The 19826-nt window shown below is 41.3% G+C and overlaps 2 protein-coding genes across 4 annotated transcripts in view; both read left to right on the top strand.

Annotated features, from left to right (window-relative positions):
* Nucleotides 1-7160, top strand: part of ulk1b (unc-51 like autophagy activating kinase 1) — a 30395-nt gene extending 23235 nt beyond the window's left edge. For 2 of the 3 annotated variants that reach the window (XM_036140153.1, XM_036140152.1), the window contains exons 18-27: nt 223-482; nt 591-796; nt 2449-2570; nt 3728-3847; nt 4235-4419; nt 4638-4813; nt 5794-5912; nt 6021-6178; nt 6790-6925; nt 7073-7160. In XM_036140153.1, the coding sequence (XP_035996046.1) occupies nt 223-482; nt 591-796; nt 2449-2570; nt 3728-3847; nt 4235-4419; nt 4638-4813; nt 5794-5912; nt 6021-6178; nt 6790-6925; nt 7073-7128 (1538 nt within the window). In that variant the 3' untranslated portion in view covers nt 7129-7160. The remainder of the gene's footprint in view (nt 1-222; nt 483-590; nt 797-2448; nt 2571-3727; nt 3848-4234; nt 4420-4637; nt 4814-5793; nt 5913-6020; nt 6179-6789; nt 6926-7072) is intronic. The other variant, XM_036140154.1, reaches the window with a different exon arrangement.
* Nucleotides 7161-11770: 4610 nt separating this feature from the next.
* si:ch211-222n4.2 (CCDC92 and CCDC74_C domain-containing protein) lies at nt 11771-19826 on the top strand. The gene is made up of 7 exons (XM_036140155.1): nt 11771-12332; nt 12883-12930; nt 14298-14418; nt 17098-17293; nt 17425-17525; nt 17622-17681; nt 19384-19826. The coding sequence occupies exons 1-7, from the start codon at nt 12020-12022 to the stop codon at nt 19508-19510; spliced, it is 966 nt and encodes a 321-aa protein (XP_035996048.1). The 5' UTR covers nt 11771-12019; the 3' UTR covers nt 19511-19826.

The following is a 19826-nucleotide window of genomic DNA, read 5'->3' on the forward strand; positions in this document are numbered from 1 at the left end:
AATCTGCAGATTGAAATAGATCTATTCCCCCAAATAATTTTTAACAACTGGTCAGCAGGTTTTATAATAAATGTATTTTTCTTCTGGTTTGATATAATTTTTAAGACAAAGTGCTGTGTTCCTGTTTAGGGAAACCAAACAATTCAAACCTTCAAATCGTATGAGAGGGTGAAAATATATAATACCCTGTGCTGACAATTCTGTCATATTTTTACTATGCAGCCCCCCAGCATGTTGAATCGAGGCAGACCGCTCAGCAGCCCCCACAGGCAGCAGGGCTCGGCACACGGCTCCACAGCGCCCCCTGTCTGTCGGAGTGCGCGACTGGTGGCGGCAGGCAGAAAATCAAGAAACAGCACTCAGACCCCGTGGCTGTCCCCCAGGCAGGGCTGAAGCCTGTCCGCCCCCTCCACTCTTCCCCCAGACTCAGCGAGCTGATGCAGCGTAACCCTCTTCCTACCATCCTGGGATCACCTTCCAGGGTGAGACGGCCGTGTTTGTGCCTCAATCTGCTCGACTTTCACAAGACAGGAAATATCAGTGCTCAGTTTAAACTGTAAGGAATGTTTTGTTACGGTCTGTCTCTTTAGGCTATCCCTCCATTTGAATTCCCAAAGCCGCCAAGCTCTCCGAACCTTGTGACCTTCCTGACACAGACGGGTTTGGTTGTTGGTTCGCCTGGCAGCAGGACTGCCCCGGGAGAGCTCAGAGACCTGGGACAACAAGGACCGACCCCGTCCACCAGCCCCGTTTGCTGCGTCCACAGACTAAATGACGATGGCAGGAGCTTTGGAAGGTCGGGGTTCATTCAGTCACTATTTATCTTTTCAAAAACGAATGAGCTGCTTGGATGCCCAAACGTTTTATTTGGAAACAGATTTACCGTATTTATTCATACTATAAGTCGCACTAAAAATCCTTAAATTTTCTCAAAAATTGATAGTGTGCCTTATCCGGTGCATCGTATAAATGATCACCGTACTTGTTGTGCTTACTGACCGATTTTATGAAGTACAATGCGCTAAAATCTGTTAAAATGTGTAAGTACGACTTTGTGTTTGTGAGGATTCTCAGTCATCCAGGTCATGATCAATCCAAAAAAGGTTAAAAATTCAAAACGCTGGACTTCTATTGCGAATCTGAAGACGTTTTGCCACCCATCCAGGAATCTTTCTCAATTCAAAATGTGTGGAGTAGTGTGAAGTTCCAAGCTTTGTAGACCTGCTGGCGAGGCCTTTTTAGAGCTTAGATTCACATGTAAATTCACCTGGAACTGATCGCCCCTACAGTGGAGAGTCGTTAGGCTCATCGTTAGCCTGGTTTTCATGCATGTGATCACAACAGTCCTCCTGTGAGAGTTGTTAGGCTAACGATGAGCCTAACGACTCTCCACTGTAGGGGCGATCAGTTCCAGGTGAATTTACATGTGAATCTAAGCTCTTAAAAAGGCCTTAAAAAGGCCAGCAGGTCTACAAAGCTTGGAACTTCACACTACTTCAGACATTTTGAGAAAGCTTCCTGGATGGGAAGCGAAACATTTTCAGATTCACAATTGAAGTCAATTTGTTTTATTTTCTTTTTATCCATTTTTGGAACGCACAACTTTGGTTAACAACGAAGCCGCTCCGCTCAATGGATATTCGGAGCATTACATTACACTGTGTCATTACCTGATTGGACCCCTGAGCTGTCTACAAGACTGCCTGACTGTAATGTCTAAACTAGAAGTGCATTCATGTAGGGCAGCCCGCGCCTGGAGTATGCGCTAGCAACAATAAACCAAGTAAGTTAATTCAATATAAAAGTTGAGTTTATTTTGGCCTTATGTTAGAAACAGGGCAGTGTAGTCCAACTACTCTGTCCTCTCGACAGAGACGGACAGCTCTCTCTCTCTCTCTCTCTGAGCTGTGTACGTGTTGAGGCGGAGTGATATTACACACTTAATATTTAATGCGCCTTACAATTCAGTGCACCTTATGGTCTGAAAAATATGGTGTTTGTTAATTAGAAATCCACAGAAATCTATTATTTGCTTCTAATTAAGAATTAATGAAGATTCACTGTATATAACTGAATGCACCTTCCCTACTCTGCACCTTCTTGTATGAGCCGATGTGACGAGTGAATTTCTCCATTGTGAGATCAATAAAGACTATCTTATCTTATCTTAATTTTTTTACAGTTTTAATTCACAACTGACTATATTTAACATCTGTTAAGCAGTATTTGTAGTAAAATGAAATAAAAACCTTGTAAGCTGCATATGAAGGGATCTTTTTTTATTCGTTTTTGAGTCCAAGTACAGAAAAGGTCACAGTAGGATTTAGCATTTTAAACGTCGATGAATGAGGAGGGAAACAAAGTAAGCAGATAAAGAGAATTGGCACAACGTGGACAAATTTTAAGCACAAAGCTATTTTTCTCTGTCTCTCATGTGTTTCGCTGCAGGTCACAGAGTGCGGGCCGGCTGTCTGACATGCTGCTGATGGCTGCGTTTGGAGCAGGAGGATATGCCGGAGACCGGGGCAGTACGGAGAACCTGGCCTCAGAAAAAGCCGTAGACATAACAGGTCTGAATGTCTCTTAGTTAGGATTAACAAGCTCAGGATCTGACAGAGCCCTGGATTAATTTAGGCAGCGAGTTTAAAAGTTCAGCATCGTAGCCGAAATAATATCGAATCCCATCTTCTGTGGAGAAATAGTTTGATATAATTTTGGCCTGAAATATTTAAGAGTGATTTACAAAATCACAAGGCAACGCTACAATTCAAGTTTGCAGTTGGGAAGTTGATTTCACAAACTCATTTAAACGTTAATAGAATCCATTACTTGGTGAGAGTGTTGTTTTTTTCTCTTGACCACTAAGGCTTGATCCAATGCTGCCTGGCCTCATACTCTTTCTCTCTTGGTCAGCCTCTTCAGCAGATGGCTACATAAAAATCTCTATAACAACATGTCTATAATCTTAAATCATCGAATGTAATCTTTATTTCTATTGAAAACCTATATTGTTGGACATGGAGTCAATAATATATTTCCTGTTTCAGGGACAGTTCTGGATCTGGAAGTATACAACTATATAATCAAATATCTAAAAATGCAACTGCAACTGAAAACATACACACTCATCTAATATTTATTTATAAAACTTATAAAACATTGTTTTTGTTTTTATAGTTCATATGATTGCACTAATACTCAATTTCTAATCAAACGAGCTCAAAAACCTGGCAGAAATTCTTATGAATGAGGATTTGTTGACACCACGGAGCTGCAAAACGATTGTTTTTTTTTTCATGTCACTGTGAACGGCTTCATTTCGATCTTTTCATTCCCCCCAAAAAATTTCTGCTACTTAAATATGTTGTACTAAATCAGATACGTGTCGGACATGTTTCAAAGCATCCGCAGTCTGATCAGTCACGCTGCATTTCAGCTGTCTTTTACACCAAAGTCCTGCGTTGATCAGAGAAGGTTTCTGACCAACTGTTGGCCAGTCAAGCCAGAAATCCTATTGTTTGGGACAACAGAAGATTCTTTTGTGCGTTTTTATTTTAAACGTACGAGTTTGACTTTTTCATAGCTGTCAGTTCTGTTTTATCAACACTGCTGTTGTTTTTGTTGTTCTTTTTTCCCCTTGCTTATCTGATCTTTTTTTAATCATTAGCAGCACAGACTAATATGAATAAAACAAAATTGAGAAAGCAAATATTTTTCTGTTCATTAGCTCCCCCTGTTGGTGGCTTTGCGCCTGGTTCTTGCAGTCCAGCACAGGTGATTTTCACTGTTGGCTCTCCACCAAGTGGCAGTACCCCACCTCTCACCTCCAGACAGAGGAAATGTTCAGGTAACAAAATAAAAAAATATGTCTGTATAAGTTCATACAACAGAGGAGATCTCCACACAGAAAATATACTTTTTACAACGTTTTGCAACATTAGAAACGACAGGGACAGATTTACACCATAACTAAATTCGAATAAGAAGTTTTAGTAGTAAAACTTAATCACTTGTTTCTTCTGGTTAAGATCTTGCCATACACTCTGAGTATGTAGAAAGTGGAGAAAGAAATGCCAGTTTTAAAGCTGACATAATCAATGATGGAGACCTATGGTTTCCCCAGCTGGGTTTGCAATTTCTTGCGCTTTATAATTGCTTGAAAAGATGTTTGCTGCTCATTGTACCCAACAGGAAATGAAGGAAAATGTCCTCCTTTTTTTACCAATTTATACAGGTTCCTTCAGTTCGGGCAGTCCGGCCGGCTCGTTGACCAGTCGCTACCCGCAAACAGGCACCTATCCCGAAGGCTTTGAGGCCCTGCCCAGCCCTCGCTACAGTTTCACCGATCCTATCACAGCTAACATGGGGGGCGCGGTGACCTTTGAGGTCCCCGAGCTGCCCGAGGAGACGTTGATGGAGGTGAGGACCTGGCTTCCCACAGACCTCCGCAAAGCAGTGAGAGTGTAGACGTTCCTCAGACTTGAGCTGGAGTCTATTTTAGGATCTCTTTGCCCTTTAAATTGAGGAATACATTTTTTTTTTTTAGCAAAGCAGACATGTGTTGTTGCCAAGTAATTTAAATGATGTCTCTAGGTCAACACTCCTGTTCCTCTTTTTCTGCTTCTGTCGGACTTCAGCAAGAACACACAGACACCGTGCAGCAGCTGCGTTTCACGTTGGAGTTTGCCCTCTGTCTGATGGAGGTGGCTGGCGCGCGTGGTCCTGTCAAAGCGGGCGACGACTCCTACCCCTCTGTCCTTCAGCAGCAGAGCCTGGTAGCGGATCAGATAAGCTCTCTGAGCAGAGAGTGGAGGTAAAGCCCATTTTAAATGTCAGACATCCCTGTTCTGCTCCATTTGACAGAATCGAACCGCTTAAAACCCATAAACAATGTGTGTTAAAATAGCTACTCAGCTTGTTTTTACTGTAACCTTCCTCTTATGTAGTGGTAATAATAGGGAAATGTTGACACTGTGAAGCAAAACAATGCTACATTTCCTATTGTTACAAATCTAGAAGCTATTGTTTTTTTCCCTTTGCGTGATTCAAACTAACTGACTTTATAATTTAAACTGCTGTAAGTTTTGTATTTTGTCAATAAGCAAAACTTAATAACTTGTAGTTCTCAACTCTCTCAAACCTCCTTGCCGTGTATCGAGAGGGGAGTGTGTGTGGGGTGCTTTGAATTCCTGAAGTCCGTATTTATTTCATCTTTGAGATGTGGAGGTGCAGATTGTTTGTCTGACACTTAGACCTCCTTTCTGTAAATTGATTAATTATTATCAGAAATCAGACCTGCAGTGCAGTATGGTGTTTGTGGGGTTAATGGTGTTTAGTCATGAGAAAGGGACTGAGGACACACCCCTGGGGTGTCCCCGTGTGAAGGATGAGGGTTGATGCTGACGGTCTGTGGTCTGTTCCTGAAATGCAGAATCCACCTGCACAGTGAACTGAGAATATCATACAAGTTGTTGAAATTTCCAGCAGTAGTCTTGCAACTACGTATTTTCTTGATATTGCCCAGCACTAAAATCGACCCGTAGGTGCCTAGAGTTCATTTAAAGGTTTAGTTGAATGGGCTAAAAGTTTAATGAATTAAAAGGGAAAGTTTTGTGTTTAACATGTTGTGGTTGTAGGAACATTTAAAAGCAAAACAACCCGTGTAGTTCTGGATGTAAGTTCTCTACACAGTGGGGAGTTCCTCAAAGAGCAGTGGCTTTGATGTTCTCTTTAAAGGTTTTCATGACAGATTATACAACAGTTAATGCTTTGTTTTTGTATTTGACTCCTCAGTCATGCTGAACAGCTGGTGCTCTACCTTAAAACCGCAGAACTCTTGTCTACTGCCTTACACACAGCCATGGAGAGAGTTAAACAGGGCAAACTCTACCCCTCTGCTACTGTCAAACAAGGTAGGAGCCTCTTCATCTGGCTAGAACAAAAGGTCTGAGAAGTCTCTTTTTCCTTTTCTGCACCGCACAAAAGCGGAAACGTCTTTCTTTTCATCTCTGCGTGCCCAGTGGTGAGGCGGCTGAATGAGCTGTACAAGTCCAGCGTGGCATCCTGCCGCATGCTCAGCACTCGACTGGAACACTTCTTCTCCAGGAAGCATCGTCTAATGGACCAGATCACCTCCATCACAGCTGAGCGGCTGCTCTTTAGCCACACTGTGCAGATGGTAGGCTGAAAGAAACGCCGACAGCAGGTCACCGTGTAACCATTATAGCCCTTTTCTTAAAACCTTTCAAAGAAAACCAAAGTAAGTCCCAGCTGCCGTGTGAATGAAGTCACGACGTGCGAAACGCTGCTTGTGGCAGAACTGAAACCCTACAGATCACTCCGACCACTAACCATTTCTGTGGTGAAACACTGCGGCGGCAGCTGTTGGGGGTGCTTCTCGTCAGCGGCGATGGGAAAGCTGCTTAAAACTGATGTTCACAAGCTCTCTCTGACAGATTTTGAGCTGTTTTGCAAAGAAGAATGGGACAAATGTTAGATGTGTAAAGCTGGTGGACTTACAACAAAGGAATTTCAGCAAAAGCTAGTTCTGCGTGTATTAATCAGGGGTGACTGAAGACACGTTGCACTTCTTAGATTTTTATTTGCAGAAACATTGAAAGCCATTTAAGCATCTTGGCATGTTTTTTTTTTTTATGTAAGTTTATGGTTGTAATATGAAAAAATTAAAAAGGTTTACTGCTATGAGTATCTTTGTAAGGCACTGTAATGAATGTGTTGTCTCGACATTATTATTCTTATAAGTTAATGTGCCCGTTCCTGTCATGTCAGGTTCAGACTGCTGCACTGGATGAGATGTTCCACCAGGGGGAGGCGTCGATCCTGCGTTACCACAAAGCTCTCCTGCTAATGGAGGGCCTGTCTCTGCTCCTCACTGAACAGGATGACATCCTCAGTGTTAGCAAATGTGAGAATCTCCTTCAGCTGCCCAGCACTGCAATACCTCTGTTCAGAGATTCGTGAATAGAAAGACCTGGTCCAGTCTAGAGACCCGGAGGCTTCTGTGAACACGGCTCTAAGTTTCCTTTCTCTTTGTTCGGCTTTGTTTCTGCAGGCAAGGAATGCATTGAACGGCGCCTCACAGCTCTGCAGTCAGGCCTCTGCGTCTGACTGCTGACGCCGTACAACTCTCCATTTGCACTCGTAGCTAACCAAATCTCCACCCACATTTCAAGATTTCACATAGAAATGCTTTTCGATTTTTTTTTTTTTTTTTTTCTGCAAGAAGACCACAATGTTCACACAGACGCAGGAGGGGTCTCACCTGGAAGATCGTTTCGTTTTCAGGGTCGGACCGTGACAGAAACACGTTCGCTTTGGAGGGCGGACCAGCGACCGGCGTCGGGAGGACTTTGCTGCTGACCGTGGAGATGCCGAGAAGAAGATTTTTACCCAGTTGCTGCTGGTCCAACAAGAAGGAGTAGTTTTTGCCAAGTAGTCACATTCCTTCACGGTGTGCTTATCTAGCATACGTAAAATTATTTTTTAAGAGTCACGCTAGATGCGACGGGAAACCGGCAAGATTAGTGCTGTTGAAGCTGCACAGCTGGTGATGCCTTCTAATAAGGACTCCATGTGGATAAATATTCCCATAATGTGTGTTTTTTGTGTGTGTGTGTGTTGTATCTCTAATTTGCGCCCATGTTTTTGTTTATTTTATCTGATTCTTTCATGCTTATTGACAGAAAGGTTACATTATAAAGCATAGCTAAATTTAAACAGCAGCCGCTACAAAACTGCTGCCAAAATTATATTCTAAAGACTTTTAAAGTAGATCCACCGTCTAACTTTGCTGGTTTGATTAAAAGGAAAAAAAAAAAAAAATCCTGTTGAAGAATTTACTATTTCAGTATGGGTTTAAAATTAAAAGGCCACAACTTGCTTCTCACACTGTGAGGTCGTGAAAGAAGTATTTCAATTCTGTTTGTGAGAAAAGTGTCTTGTATTAAGCAGAGAGAAAACTCCCTAACACTCGAAACACCCCATTCATCTAGATCTATATGCACATGGGGCTAAAACTGATCCATCTGCATCTTTTTATCACGATCATGTTAAATAAAATGCGGCAATAACCTGGGATGTACAGATGCATCTTAATAAATTAGAATAACATTGAAAAGTTATCTAATTTCAGTAATCTGATTGAAAAAGTGAAACTAAATAGATTCATCTCTGTTAACATTGGTGAATATGACTTAGTTATCTGCAAGTCAAGGTTGCTGATTCCCTGTTGCCTTTCTTACCAAAGTTTTTCCTTCCACTCAACTTTCCACGAACATGCTTGGTTACAGCTCTCTGAACAAACAGTTTTTTTGTGGCTTCCTCCTCTTGTGGAGCACCTCGGTGACTGTCTGCTGAACAACTTTGGCTTCAGTAGCAGCCTTTAGCTGCTCTGCATCGTCGTCTCCGGTGTCTTATCTCCTCTTAATATTACTCTATAGGTTCTAAATAGAGTTTAGGTCTGGTGAGTTTGCTTGCCAATCAAGCACAGTGTGATGCCATAGTCATTGAAGCGGGTATTGGTACTTTCGGCCTTCCGAGAAGGCGCACAGAAGGTGACTTTGGACTTTATAAGATGCAGTGAACCAAAACCAGTTGATGACTTGACATTGATGATCCATATTGCTTGAAGGTCTTTTTTTTTTTTTCTTCTTTCCTTCAGTTGAACTTTCCATGAATATTTTTGGATAGAGCAAACTGTGAGCAGCTAGCTTCTTTAGCAGTGACGTTTTGACCCTTCTAGGCCGTCAGGGACTGTCTACCGGACAGCCGTCAGTTCTGCATTCCTGAATATTTAGCCTGTAGCATAACGTTTCTGTATTAAGTATTATTTTTTTTATTGTTCTTACTTGATGTTTAACAGAATTGTGGGGTTTTCAGTCGCGGTAGAGCAGAATTGTCAAATTAACAGAAACAAATGCTTGAACTATAGTCACGCTGTATGAGTCTGGAGAAAAATCTTGAGTTTAACTTCTGAATGGGCTTTTTGATAATAATCAAATTTATTGAGATGCACCTGATCTTATAGTATTCATAAGCTCTCACGCTCATTGCTGGTAATTTCTGCCAATAATTTCCAAACTCGTAGTTTAAAAAAAAATAAAAAATTATTATTATTATTTGTATTTTATCTCTGAGTGTTGTGGGTGTTCCGTGACTATAGTCAAAATATGAATGTAGGGCTGTCAGGAAAGAAGCCGCATTAAAATCAGGCTGAATGTTGGGGGAGGTTAACATTTAAGCTGATCTTAAGGGCTGAGTGTTTTTGCACTGTCTATGTACTGTATAGATAGAGGAGCAGTATGCTAAAATTGTGCAGCGTGTGTGTCGCCGTGCTCAGCTCCAGACTTCTGCTTACGCATTTTAGTTCAGTCTTAGTTGCTTCAAACGTCACCGTCACAACACCGCGTATGTTTCGATGTGAGGAGCGTTGAGAAGGAAATTGCATAAGCTAGTTTTTTTTTTTTGGTTTTTTTTGTAGAAGAGGAAAGAAGAAAATTTCCCGCTGAAACAAACGTTGCAGTTCTTGTTTTGTGTTTTTATTTTACCATTTGCTGTTTGGTTTTTGTAAAGGCTTTTGTCCCGCCGTAGACTGGATTTCTGCTTGTTTGGTTTTAGGTTTGGATGTTTTTATCGTAACCACGTGGCCCTCATAAGATTTCTTGACTCTGCTAAATTTGAGTGGCTGATTTTTTTTCCTTGTTTTTGATGGGTTGTGTGCATGCAGGTGTGATTTAGTGGGGCTACTACTTAACATGTTAATGGGCGGTGGGACGCGTTGAACGCAGAACTGGCTGCATAGATCTGCTCTGATGAGAAGCAGAGCGTGTTACTCTGATAATGATGGACGTCTTAAACCCACCACTATCTCATTTTACTCGAGATGTCTCTTCCTCTGCAGCTCTGGTAATTCCGTGCATATTTCAAACAATTACAGCGTGCGATCTCAGCCAAAGACGCTGTGGCGACGCCCTCACAGCGTTGCTATAAACTGGAGAGATCATTCGTCTAGACAAACATATGTTTGCTTTGTTGCCTTTTTATTTTGTGTCCTGTCTCTCTGTGTCTCTTAAGTGTACATTCCTAATAGTAAGGAATTCCTCCACAGGCTTTGTGTCACTACACTTGCTGCGCTGTTCTTCAAAGAACGGGCCGGCAGGAAAACCGATGCATGTGTCACTTTTATCTCGTTCCATACAATCATTGTCCTGATTAGAGAAAACAACGCCCCGTCATGTCAGTTTTGTTTCAATTTGTTGTTTTTTGTATATTTTCTAACAACCTTACTAGGATGTTTCCATTTTACGTTTTTTTTTTTCCCCCCTCTGACTAATTCTTTGTTGCCTGTGTTTATATTGTAAATTAAGTTATTGTTTATGTATATTCCAAGTATCAGCCAGGTAGATGATGGTATGCACCACCTGAACATTCCCAAAGACTATTAGGCTTTTTCTGCTTGATCTTCCACATCGTCTCTCTGGCTGTTGCAAAAGCAGTTTCAATGTTTTCATATCCATAATAGACAGACTATCTCTGTACCCCTGCTGGTGATGTAATCTTTACTGTTTGGGGGATCTCCGTCATGAATAAAGTGGAAGGGAAGGACATTTCTTCAGGATCTTGCGTTTTTTGTTCTAGTTGAGGGGAAACCACTGCGTACTTCATTAGAATTAGTTGATTTCCTCTTTACTGTTTATCTTGCTCTTTTAATGTCACTGCTAATTTAAATTGAACCCAGCACCTCTAATACCTGTCATAAACTTATTGCAAACTCTTGGGAGCTAGATCATTGCTGTTCAAAATGAAGAATGAAAATGCTGCTGATGTATAAACAATTAGGGCTCACTGTTTTAAGTTCTGAAGAGACTTTCGTAACAATCTCCAGTCTTTGAATTCAACCCTGAGTTTCTCTTATTCTTCAATCAAGTTTAGGAGGTCTCTGTTCTTCTTCTTTCCTTTCAACTATTTCAGATCAAAGTGATGTTTTAGCTGTTTCCTTGGGAACCAGAATGGTGTCCTCCTGAGGAGTTCCCGATGGCTGATCTTTGGACACTGGATTACAGCCCCTGACAAAAGGGATGCAAAGAAGTCATCTCTATGCAAAAAAAAAAAAAAAAAAAAAAAACTTCCAAGAAAGGCAGAATGTACTTTTTCACACAACCTTTTTGAGATTGTTACCTAATACTGAAAATTACTATCCCTGTTGAAACTATACGGGTACTGTTAAAAACGCAACCTAAAAACCACAAACCTGTGGAGTTTCACTTCTTGATTGAGGTTAATGAAATAACTTCTGAATAATACTGTTTTTGCTTTTTTTTATTTGGAGCGAGGCTGATTTATTTTATTCATTTTTGGGGCGAGGCTGTTCTGCAGAGCTCCACACATCCACATGTGTGGAGCAGTGTCCGGTTACCTTTAAGAGCCCTACTTTTACAAACAGAAACTGAGATAATAACTTGGACTTTACTATGAGAAAATGTTTTTTTTTTTTTTTTTAGACATTTTTGCCATACCACCCACCCCTACTTGTATGTAAATAGAAACAACAATTTGAGATTTAACTGCATTATTTTTTATCTTTATTTATTTTCGTGGTATATAAAATACTACAGTATCCTGTTGCTGCTTGTGTAAGTACCGATGAGATAGGTTGCTATGTCGGTCATCCGCCACAAGAGGGGGTAATCCCCAAACGTCCCTCAAACAAGGGGGCGGGGCCTTTTCTGCAGCACGCGTCGGGTCGTCATGGCGACCGCTGTATTTATCTTTGCGCCGCATCGTTTGAGTGCCGCGCATGTCAAATGAGAGTAACCCGAGAGGCCCGCTAAGCTGTTTACAGTTTGCTGTCTTTGTTCCAACTAATTGGTGGTTTTAGGACAACAATGTGGGTTGAGCTGCTCACGCTGAAGTTTAACGGGACGAGAAAGCCGGCTGCCAGCTAAACCGTGTAGAAAAGAAGCCGGATCAGTTATCTGAATGCAGCAAACAAATCTATATAATGTCAGGTAGGCCTAATGACCTCCCACCGTTGTGGCATTCGCCAGACTGGACCAGAGTTGGGATCCCCAGGAAGTCGGGTTCTCCACGACGGTTCCCTACCACCAGTCAACCCCTACACCCGCTGCCTGCTGTCCCGCTGGAGGTCAGAGGAGCGGCGGAGGGGCCCGGAGCGCCAGAGACGTCCCGTCTGAGCCAGGTGGACCCCCGAGTCTCATCGCTCCAGCGGAACATCCAGTTCCTGCAGCAACAGCACCAGGAAACACTGGAGAAGCTCCACGCAGAAGTAGAATACCTCAGAAAGGAGAATAAAGGTGCTTTTAAAGGCATTGTTCTGGTTAGAAAGAATCATAATCATCAATAATTGTTTTTTTTTTTTTTTTTTTGTGTGTGTGCTATACAAGATCTCTTGAATGTCGATGCTGATGCAAATTCATATGCAACGAATAGAGAGACATAAATTAATTATTCCTAGTGGGAAGTCAGCAGGAATTTGACATTCATTAAAGAATCAGCCAGCTTCAGTGACCTGATGCCAAACAATTCATCCAAAGGCAGCAGGTCATTATTTTCCATCTTGCAAGGGTTGGACTCCACGACTCCCACTATAATGAATTCAGGCCAGAGACCTGACTGCCCCCACGATGGAAGTGCCACAGACAAGAGAGACATTCAACCTGGGTGCAGCGATAGCGTAGCAACTCGAGGGTTTTGACAGTTTCTCAGCTGGGGGTCCATGAAGGATCTGGTGTCGGAACAGGACTGTGTCTCACCAAGTGGTGAGATTTTAGCTCATTACAGCCAAGTGGCTGCCCCTCAGTGCATAACATTGACTCTAACTGTTTTATGTCATGGACGTTGCAGAGCTGAAGTATAAACTGATTATGGAGTCACACAAGACGAGCAGAAAAGGTAAGATGCATTCCTGATTACTACTGTTTCCATTGCTTTAAGGAAATGTGCTGCATTTTAAGTTAATTTACACCATAAAGTATTCCTGTCCTTTACACGTTTTGTCATGTTGCCATGATGCAGTTGCTAAATTTCTTTGTATTCCATAATGATTTGATCGGGTAGAGCAGCACTCGAAGTAAATCCATCTTAAAAGTGTGGTGTGCTTTTATTTTTTCAACCATCGGAGTCAATGCTTTGACTGGAATGGACTGTAAATAAATGTGGAGCCACATTTAACTAAAGTAATTAAAACAACTCTAACAAGCCAACACGTCTTCAAAGAGAAAGTTAGAAACTGAAAGTTATTTTGAGGCAGACTGGATGCAGGCCGTATTTGATTTTAAGTAGATTTCAAGCCTGACTACTCAAACTTCGAGTAGTCCATTCTGACATGAATATGCTCTGACTCAGACCATAGCTGTGGCTGCATAGTTAGAGTTGCTGTCCTGCTAGAAGGTTACTTTCTAGTCCAGTCTAAAATCTTCTCCAGCCAAATACAGTTTTTTTTTTTTTTTTTTTTTTGCAGTATTGCCCTGTGCTCAGCTCCATCCACCTTCCCTGTTTATGCTCAAGAAAACTGTGCCCATTTGATCACTAATCCCCATGATGCTGTCTCCAGTCCACCTTGGGAATGGTGGGTTTAGGGTGTGTTCTTTATCACCAGACACAATTCAGTGTCGGGGGAAAAAAGTTCAGTTTTGGTCTCATCTGATCAGCACCTTCTTCTACATCTTTCTTGTGTTCACTTCATGGCTTATGGCACACTAAAGACAGACACTTATGCTTTCTTATTGCCACTCTTCCATAAAGAAGAACATTTGGGAGTGCACAACAATAGGGTTCTATCAACAGATCCCTCTGTCTGAGTTGTGGATTTTTCCAGCCCCTCCCGAGTTACCTCAGGCCTCTTGGCTTCTTCCCTTAGCACTGCTCTCCTGGCCCAGCCTGTCAGTTTAGGTGGACAGTCTTGGTAGGGTTGCAACTGTGCCTTAACACACTTAGCAACATAGGTGGCTTCTAAAGACAGATGGCTAAAAACAAACTAACTCTAATCTTTTTAGATATGTATTTGTAGAAAACTTTTGATCATTTTACTTCCTCTTCACAATTATTCATTACTTTGTGTTGGTCTATCATATACAATCTCAATAAAACAGATTGAACTTTGTGGTTGTCACATGACAAAGGATGAAAAGGCTCCTGGGCTTCAGCACCTGTTTACTTATTTGTGTTTGTAGTTCTTATCCACCGCTCTAGGTAAACCCCTGTACACCCTGATAGCCTTTTGGAAGCATCTTGGGTAAGCGTGGTCATTGTTCTTGTAGGAATGAGGCACAGTCTTGGAGACGCAAGACCTCCCACTCAAAGCAGAGGTGCCCACGTTGGACTCTACCTGGAAGAGCCGCTTGAGGACACGACGGTGCCGTTGCAAGACAGAGCGCTGAGGTGAAGTCCTGCTCCGCCATAATATATATGTAGTCAAATAATCTAACATAGTGAAACTGAGGTGCGTGTGAGGCTGTATTTTTAACTGTTCTATTTTACTGCCAATGCAGTCGCAACAAACAAAGAAGAGATGCGATCTATTTAAATATGTATTTGCAAAGTGGCTGCTCAATGTTTAATTCCAGCCAACTAAGAATAAGTTCTTATCATGTATGACTGCTGAAGGTTTTTGACTGAGTGTGCACACTGTTTGGTCTTTAGCGGGGGATTATTTGCCTATTAATAGCCGAGGCCAGAGCATGATGCAAATATACTGCATGAAAACAAAGTTCAAAGGGCTGTTAACAATATGTAGTCGTCTCCTTGTCTGTTTTTCACATCGGTGTAATGCAACCGATAATTGCGGGACTTATTTGACTCTGGGACATTGTTCATTTTCACATGGAACAAATTAGAAAAATATCCATAATGAATAACTACCTGAACACAGTAAAAAAATAAAACAGAAAAACATTGGAAATTAAAACCTTTTTAATACAAACAAGGCGATAAATAATCTTGTTTTTCTTCAATCCTTGATTAAATAGTTCACAAAAAATATCATCTCAATCACTTTACAAGATACATGGATCCAGCTCATGTCCAATTACATAAAACCAATCAATTTGACTCCAATTCACCTTTTTTCAAGACACAGCTAAACAGAATCTCGCCTCCATCTGAATGGAGAGTGAAAATCAAAGAAAGGAGACCAAAGTTAATGACAGCAACAACTTTACAAATGGCTCTGTCTAGAAAAGAGACACGGCTAAACACAGAAACACCGAGCCACAAGAACAAGGAGAGTACACAAAAGCCCCTTTCAGATCATCGATCCGCAACAAATACGGAATCAAGAACCCATCATAACAAATCACTTTGTCCTTTCACATCAAACAAGCTTTTGCGCTTTCGGGTCATACAGCTGGGGCTGCGGAATAAATGGGGGTGTTGCTCACAATCACTGAGCTATATAATACACTGGAGTGCTGATTTTGCCGAAAAACTGAAGTCACTGGCCGCCATCTTGCTACTCCCTACTCGCACAGAATCCCATAGGATTTGGTTGCAACAACAAGCAGTTTTCTGGCTGTGTGAAAAACGTTTCACAGATAATTCTACAGTCAGTGGATGTACTAACACTATCAACTACTAGGAAATTAGGTGCTGAAATATTGTACATGTTATTCATATTAAATATATATATATGTATATATAAGTATGTATATATGTATATATATATGTATACATGTATGTAAATATATGTTTTTGTATATTGTTATTTAGATATTTATAAATGTTATTTTATTTATATATATATATATATATATATATATATATATATATATATATATAAATAAATAAAATGCAAAATATATTAGCACATGACTTTCTCAGTACTTGATAGTTTTAGAACATAACATAAAAGTATATCGCATTTGACATTTTAAAAGTTTTATGGAGTACCAATATGGCGGCTGGTGGTTTCAAAGCGACTCGTTCTAACAGCCGGCGATTAGCACTCCAGTGTATTATATAGCTCAGTGCTCACAATGTGCAGGATTCCCCCAAGGAGTGTTCCATCAATGCCTATATTCAGGAAAGAGACACGGCTAAACACAAAGATCGCTGAACCATGTAGATATTCTACAGAAAAGATCAAACAGAATGAAAACATAAAGTGAATGGCAACGATGTCTTCGTCAATGGTTCAGTCCAGAAACGAGACGCAGCTAAACACAGAACCTCTGAGCCGGGAATCTATTCGAAACAAAAGAAAAGTGAGAACACAAAAATAACGGTCGGTATAATTCTGTCAAGGAATTTGTACAGGAAAGAGATGGATCATAAATGGCACTTTCTATTCAGTCCCGAGGACCCTAAAGCACTTCATCCTACAATCAGTCACACGTTCACCATGGTACGCTACGTTATGGCCACAGCTGCCCTGAGCAGACTGACTGAAGTAGAGCCCTCTGACCACTGGCAAGAAACCAACGACTGAGACGAAGGGAGGGGTGGTTCGTACCGGTAAACTGCCAGTTACAGGGCAAACCACATTAGTAGTTTGTCCTGTCCTGTCCTGTTACTAAGAGGTGGACCTGTTTCGATTGAATTTGCATGTTATCTAAGCCATTGCAAGGCCTTTGTTTGGCAATGGTATAAAGCTTGTTACTCCACATTACTCCAGACTTTTTGGATTGAGAAAGCTTCCGGGAGAGGAAGCGAAACATCTTCAACTACGGAAAACAAGTCCAGTTGCTTTGATTTTTTCCTTTTTTGGAAGGACAAACTACTAACTCGTGAGCCACTGTCACTTTTTGATGTGGCTAAACAGAGTATCCCTTGCCCAGGTTTATGTTAATCAAAAATTGCACATAATACTGAAATGGAAAATAAAGAGACTGAAGGCAGCAGAGTGACAAAAAATTGGGCTATCTGTCCTCCAGAGTCTAAGCCTGGAGCAGCATCAGTACATAAATAGCTCAGAGTGACCTAATCTACTCTATAAAAGTTACCAACCATGAAAGTTTAAGGCCTAGTCTTAAATCCTGCTTATCTGTAGATGTAGATAGTTAACTTTCACAGCAAAACATTTTTCTTGCTGCTTTTGATTAACAACATCTTGCTGTTCTTAAGCTCAAGAGAGGGGGACGAAGTTCCACGACCAGCGCGGCAAAACAACGCCGCTTACCTGACAGGGCAGCTAATTACCTCCTTGCAGCCTCTAAGAATCCACAGCAGTCCATCCCGTCCGCCACGCGCTCCCACCCTGCAGGAGTGTGAGGTCATCATCCGGCAGCTGTTCAATGCAAACAGCTTACAGTCTCAGGAAGTAAGTGCACGTTATTAGACGCCGCAAGTCAGAAAGCCGCCAATCCTTTATAAACCATAACCTTTTAGGACTTTGGCTATATTTATTCAGGAAAAAAAACTAACTTCAGTCTACCTGCGTCGATTTCGTAGATTGCGCGGGTGAAGGCGCTGCTGAGAGACATAGTCCTGAGCAAGAAAATCACAGCTGAGCACCACATTTTAAGCAAAGCCTACCTTGTCGATGGACCGTGGTAAGGTGACCTACACGTGTTGTTTATTAGCAACATGGAATCGGCTTTGAAAATACGTTCAACTTTGTGCTTATTTAATCTTCCTGTGTGCCGCAGCAAACCTGCAGAAGCAAAGAAATTTCCCAAACTTGGTCTTCAGTCGTTTCAGGAGAAAAGGTACGTAGGTCCTTGCTCCAGGGGTTTCTCTGCAATCTATGAGGTCTGGGGAGCTTCCCAGATTACAAAATAGAGTATTTTATTCATATAGTTTTTCTGATGGCGTTGCCACCACCAACATTTATACGTAGTTCCAGTGAGAAATCTACACATCCTCAAAGTATTTCCTCAAATGAATAGGTATGGAGTCAAAAATGTTATATTACAGACCTATGTTTTAAATTATTATAGGGCTTATTGCAAACAAATAGACTTAAAAACAGCTTTTTGTCTAAAGTTACTAAGTCAACTAAATTCTGATGCTTAAATTTAGCATGCCTTGTCCATCTCAAAGACAGTCTACATGTGTGTTTGGGATTGTTGTCCCAGGGAGTGAACCACTTTTTTAGCTCTTAAATACATTTTATTGTGTACTTAGTATCTTTGGGAATGCAGAAAAGTTAAGAGTAGTCTGTCTTCTATTCTTTTTGGGTCACATTTTTCAAGCCATTCAGTTTTCTTTGTTTTCTGGTACATTTTTTTGAACAACTACGTCACAGTATTTGCTCCGGAGCTGCTAAACAAGGTCATGGACTTCCAGCTTACCAGTCTCGCAAATTCACCATTTTTATTTCTCTAATTCTGTTGTCCAAGCTAAAGGATGCTGAAGTAGATAAGTCATTGGCTGTAATTAGCTCCATCAAACTCCAAAAATGGTTGAACGTGATGAAGTGGAACGCTCTGCCACCTGGAGGCGGGCAGCGTGTGAAGTACTTTCTTTAGATTTAAAGAGACCACACCAAACCAAGTTGCTCTCAGACACACCTCAGAAAATGAGGTAAAAAGGGGGAACATAGAGGTAAATTCACAATGGATTCAGACAAAAGCAATGCAGTTCCACTTTATATACGACCACAACAGAATGATTTAAGTGTGAAAAGGAAGGATTTTAATTACACGTCCCCTTTTAATGCCACCTTCAGATTAATTGAAACTGGTTAGGACATTCAGGAACAACTCAGGATCCAGCACAGTTCCAGCCTACCATCAGCTGGGAACTGGGGGAACACCAGTGTTACTGTCCACACTGAAGAGGGTTTGTCATTTCCATGGGCTGAGAGGGCGCTCACAAGGAAAGTTGCTCCTACGTCTCAAACCTCGCCTGAAATTTGTAGCTGCCAACATGGACAACCCAAATGCACTCCAGGGAACCCTTTTTTGGTCACGCTAAAATCAAATTAGTTGTCCGGAGCGACCCAAATAAAGGTTTGGAGGAGTCGAGCTGAAGCTTTCGAGTTTAAGACCATGAAAGAAATTGTGAAGCAGGTTGTCGGATTGGCTTCCTCACTGACAGAGATACTATTGTATTTCAAAAAAGTAGACTTTAAAAAACTGGAAAAGGAGGACAACCTTCAAATTCAACTCCACCTCTAGTCTGCCCAAAAGCCTGGTTGGTCCCTGGAGAAAAAAAGCAATTCAAATGAATTTGACCAATTGTTTCAAGAGGACTTGTCAGATATCCATCCTTAGTCATGTCAGAAGCTTGTTGCTGGCTATAAACAGCGTGGGGTGGAGGTGTTGTTTGCTAAGAGACGTTTAGTTTGCTAAGAGATGCTGTGTTTTCGAACATCTAAATACATGCCTTTAAGTACAAAGAAAGTATGAGTCTTCTTCTATTTAGCAATATGTTCCCTTTAATTTAAATCTGCCCATCTTTTCCCAGGTCTGGACCCTCTTCCTCTGGTGTTGTCCTGCCTGCCCTGAAGCAGAGCCTCAGCTCCAACGTTGCAAACAGACAGAGGAGGACCCGTGCAGTGCACAGAGACCACTTAAAGTGGTCTCTCCATTGATTGGTTTGGGAAGATTACAATGTGGGTGTAATAATGGTCCAAAACTTCAGGACTTGAGGCTTTTACTTATTTAAAACACGGGCAATGATACATTATAAGAAATATTCTATTATACTGAAAGATGAATATGGTATATGTTTGAAACTCTAGCTTTTGTTATCACTAAATGATGTCTCAGTTCTTCACAATAAACCATCTCAGTGGACCAACAGCTTATATTGCAGGGCCTCTGTAAGTGGACCACAGTCTTCAGTAATACACCAGTGTTGTTCAAACTAAAACATGTCAACATGTAAACTGGTAAAAATAAATAAAC

This window comes from Fundulus heteroclitus, chromosome 8, assembly GCF_011125445.2.
Source record: "Fundulus heteroclitus isolate FHET01 chromosome 8, MU-UCD_Fhet_4.1, whole genome shotgun sequence".
Lineage (NCBI taxonomy): Eukaryota > Metazoa > Chordata > Actinopteri > Cyprinodontiformes > Fundulidae > Fundulus > Fundulus heteroclitus.

What these genes read in the sequence shown, in the direction of transcription:
- si:ch211-222n4.2 (XM_036140155.1), top strand. Translation starts at nt 12,020, where the DNA reads ATGTCAGGTAGGCCTAATGACCTCCCACCGTTGTGGCATTCGCCAGAC. An exon ending in CCTCAGAAAGGAGAATAAAG is followed by an intron (nt 12,333 to 12,882) that starts GTGCTTTTAAAG and finishes TGGACGTTGCAG; the next exon opens with AGCTGAAGTATAAACTGATT. An exon ending in ACAGCTTACAGTCTCAGGAA is followed by an intron (nt 17,294 to 17,424) that starts GTAAGTGCACGT and finishes TCGATTTCGTAG; the next exon opens with ATTGCGCGGGTGAAGGCGCT.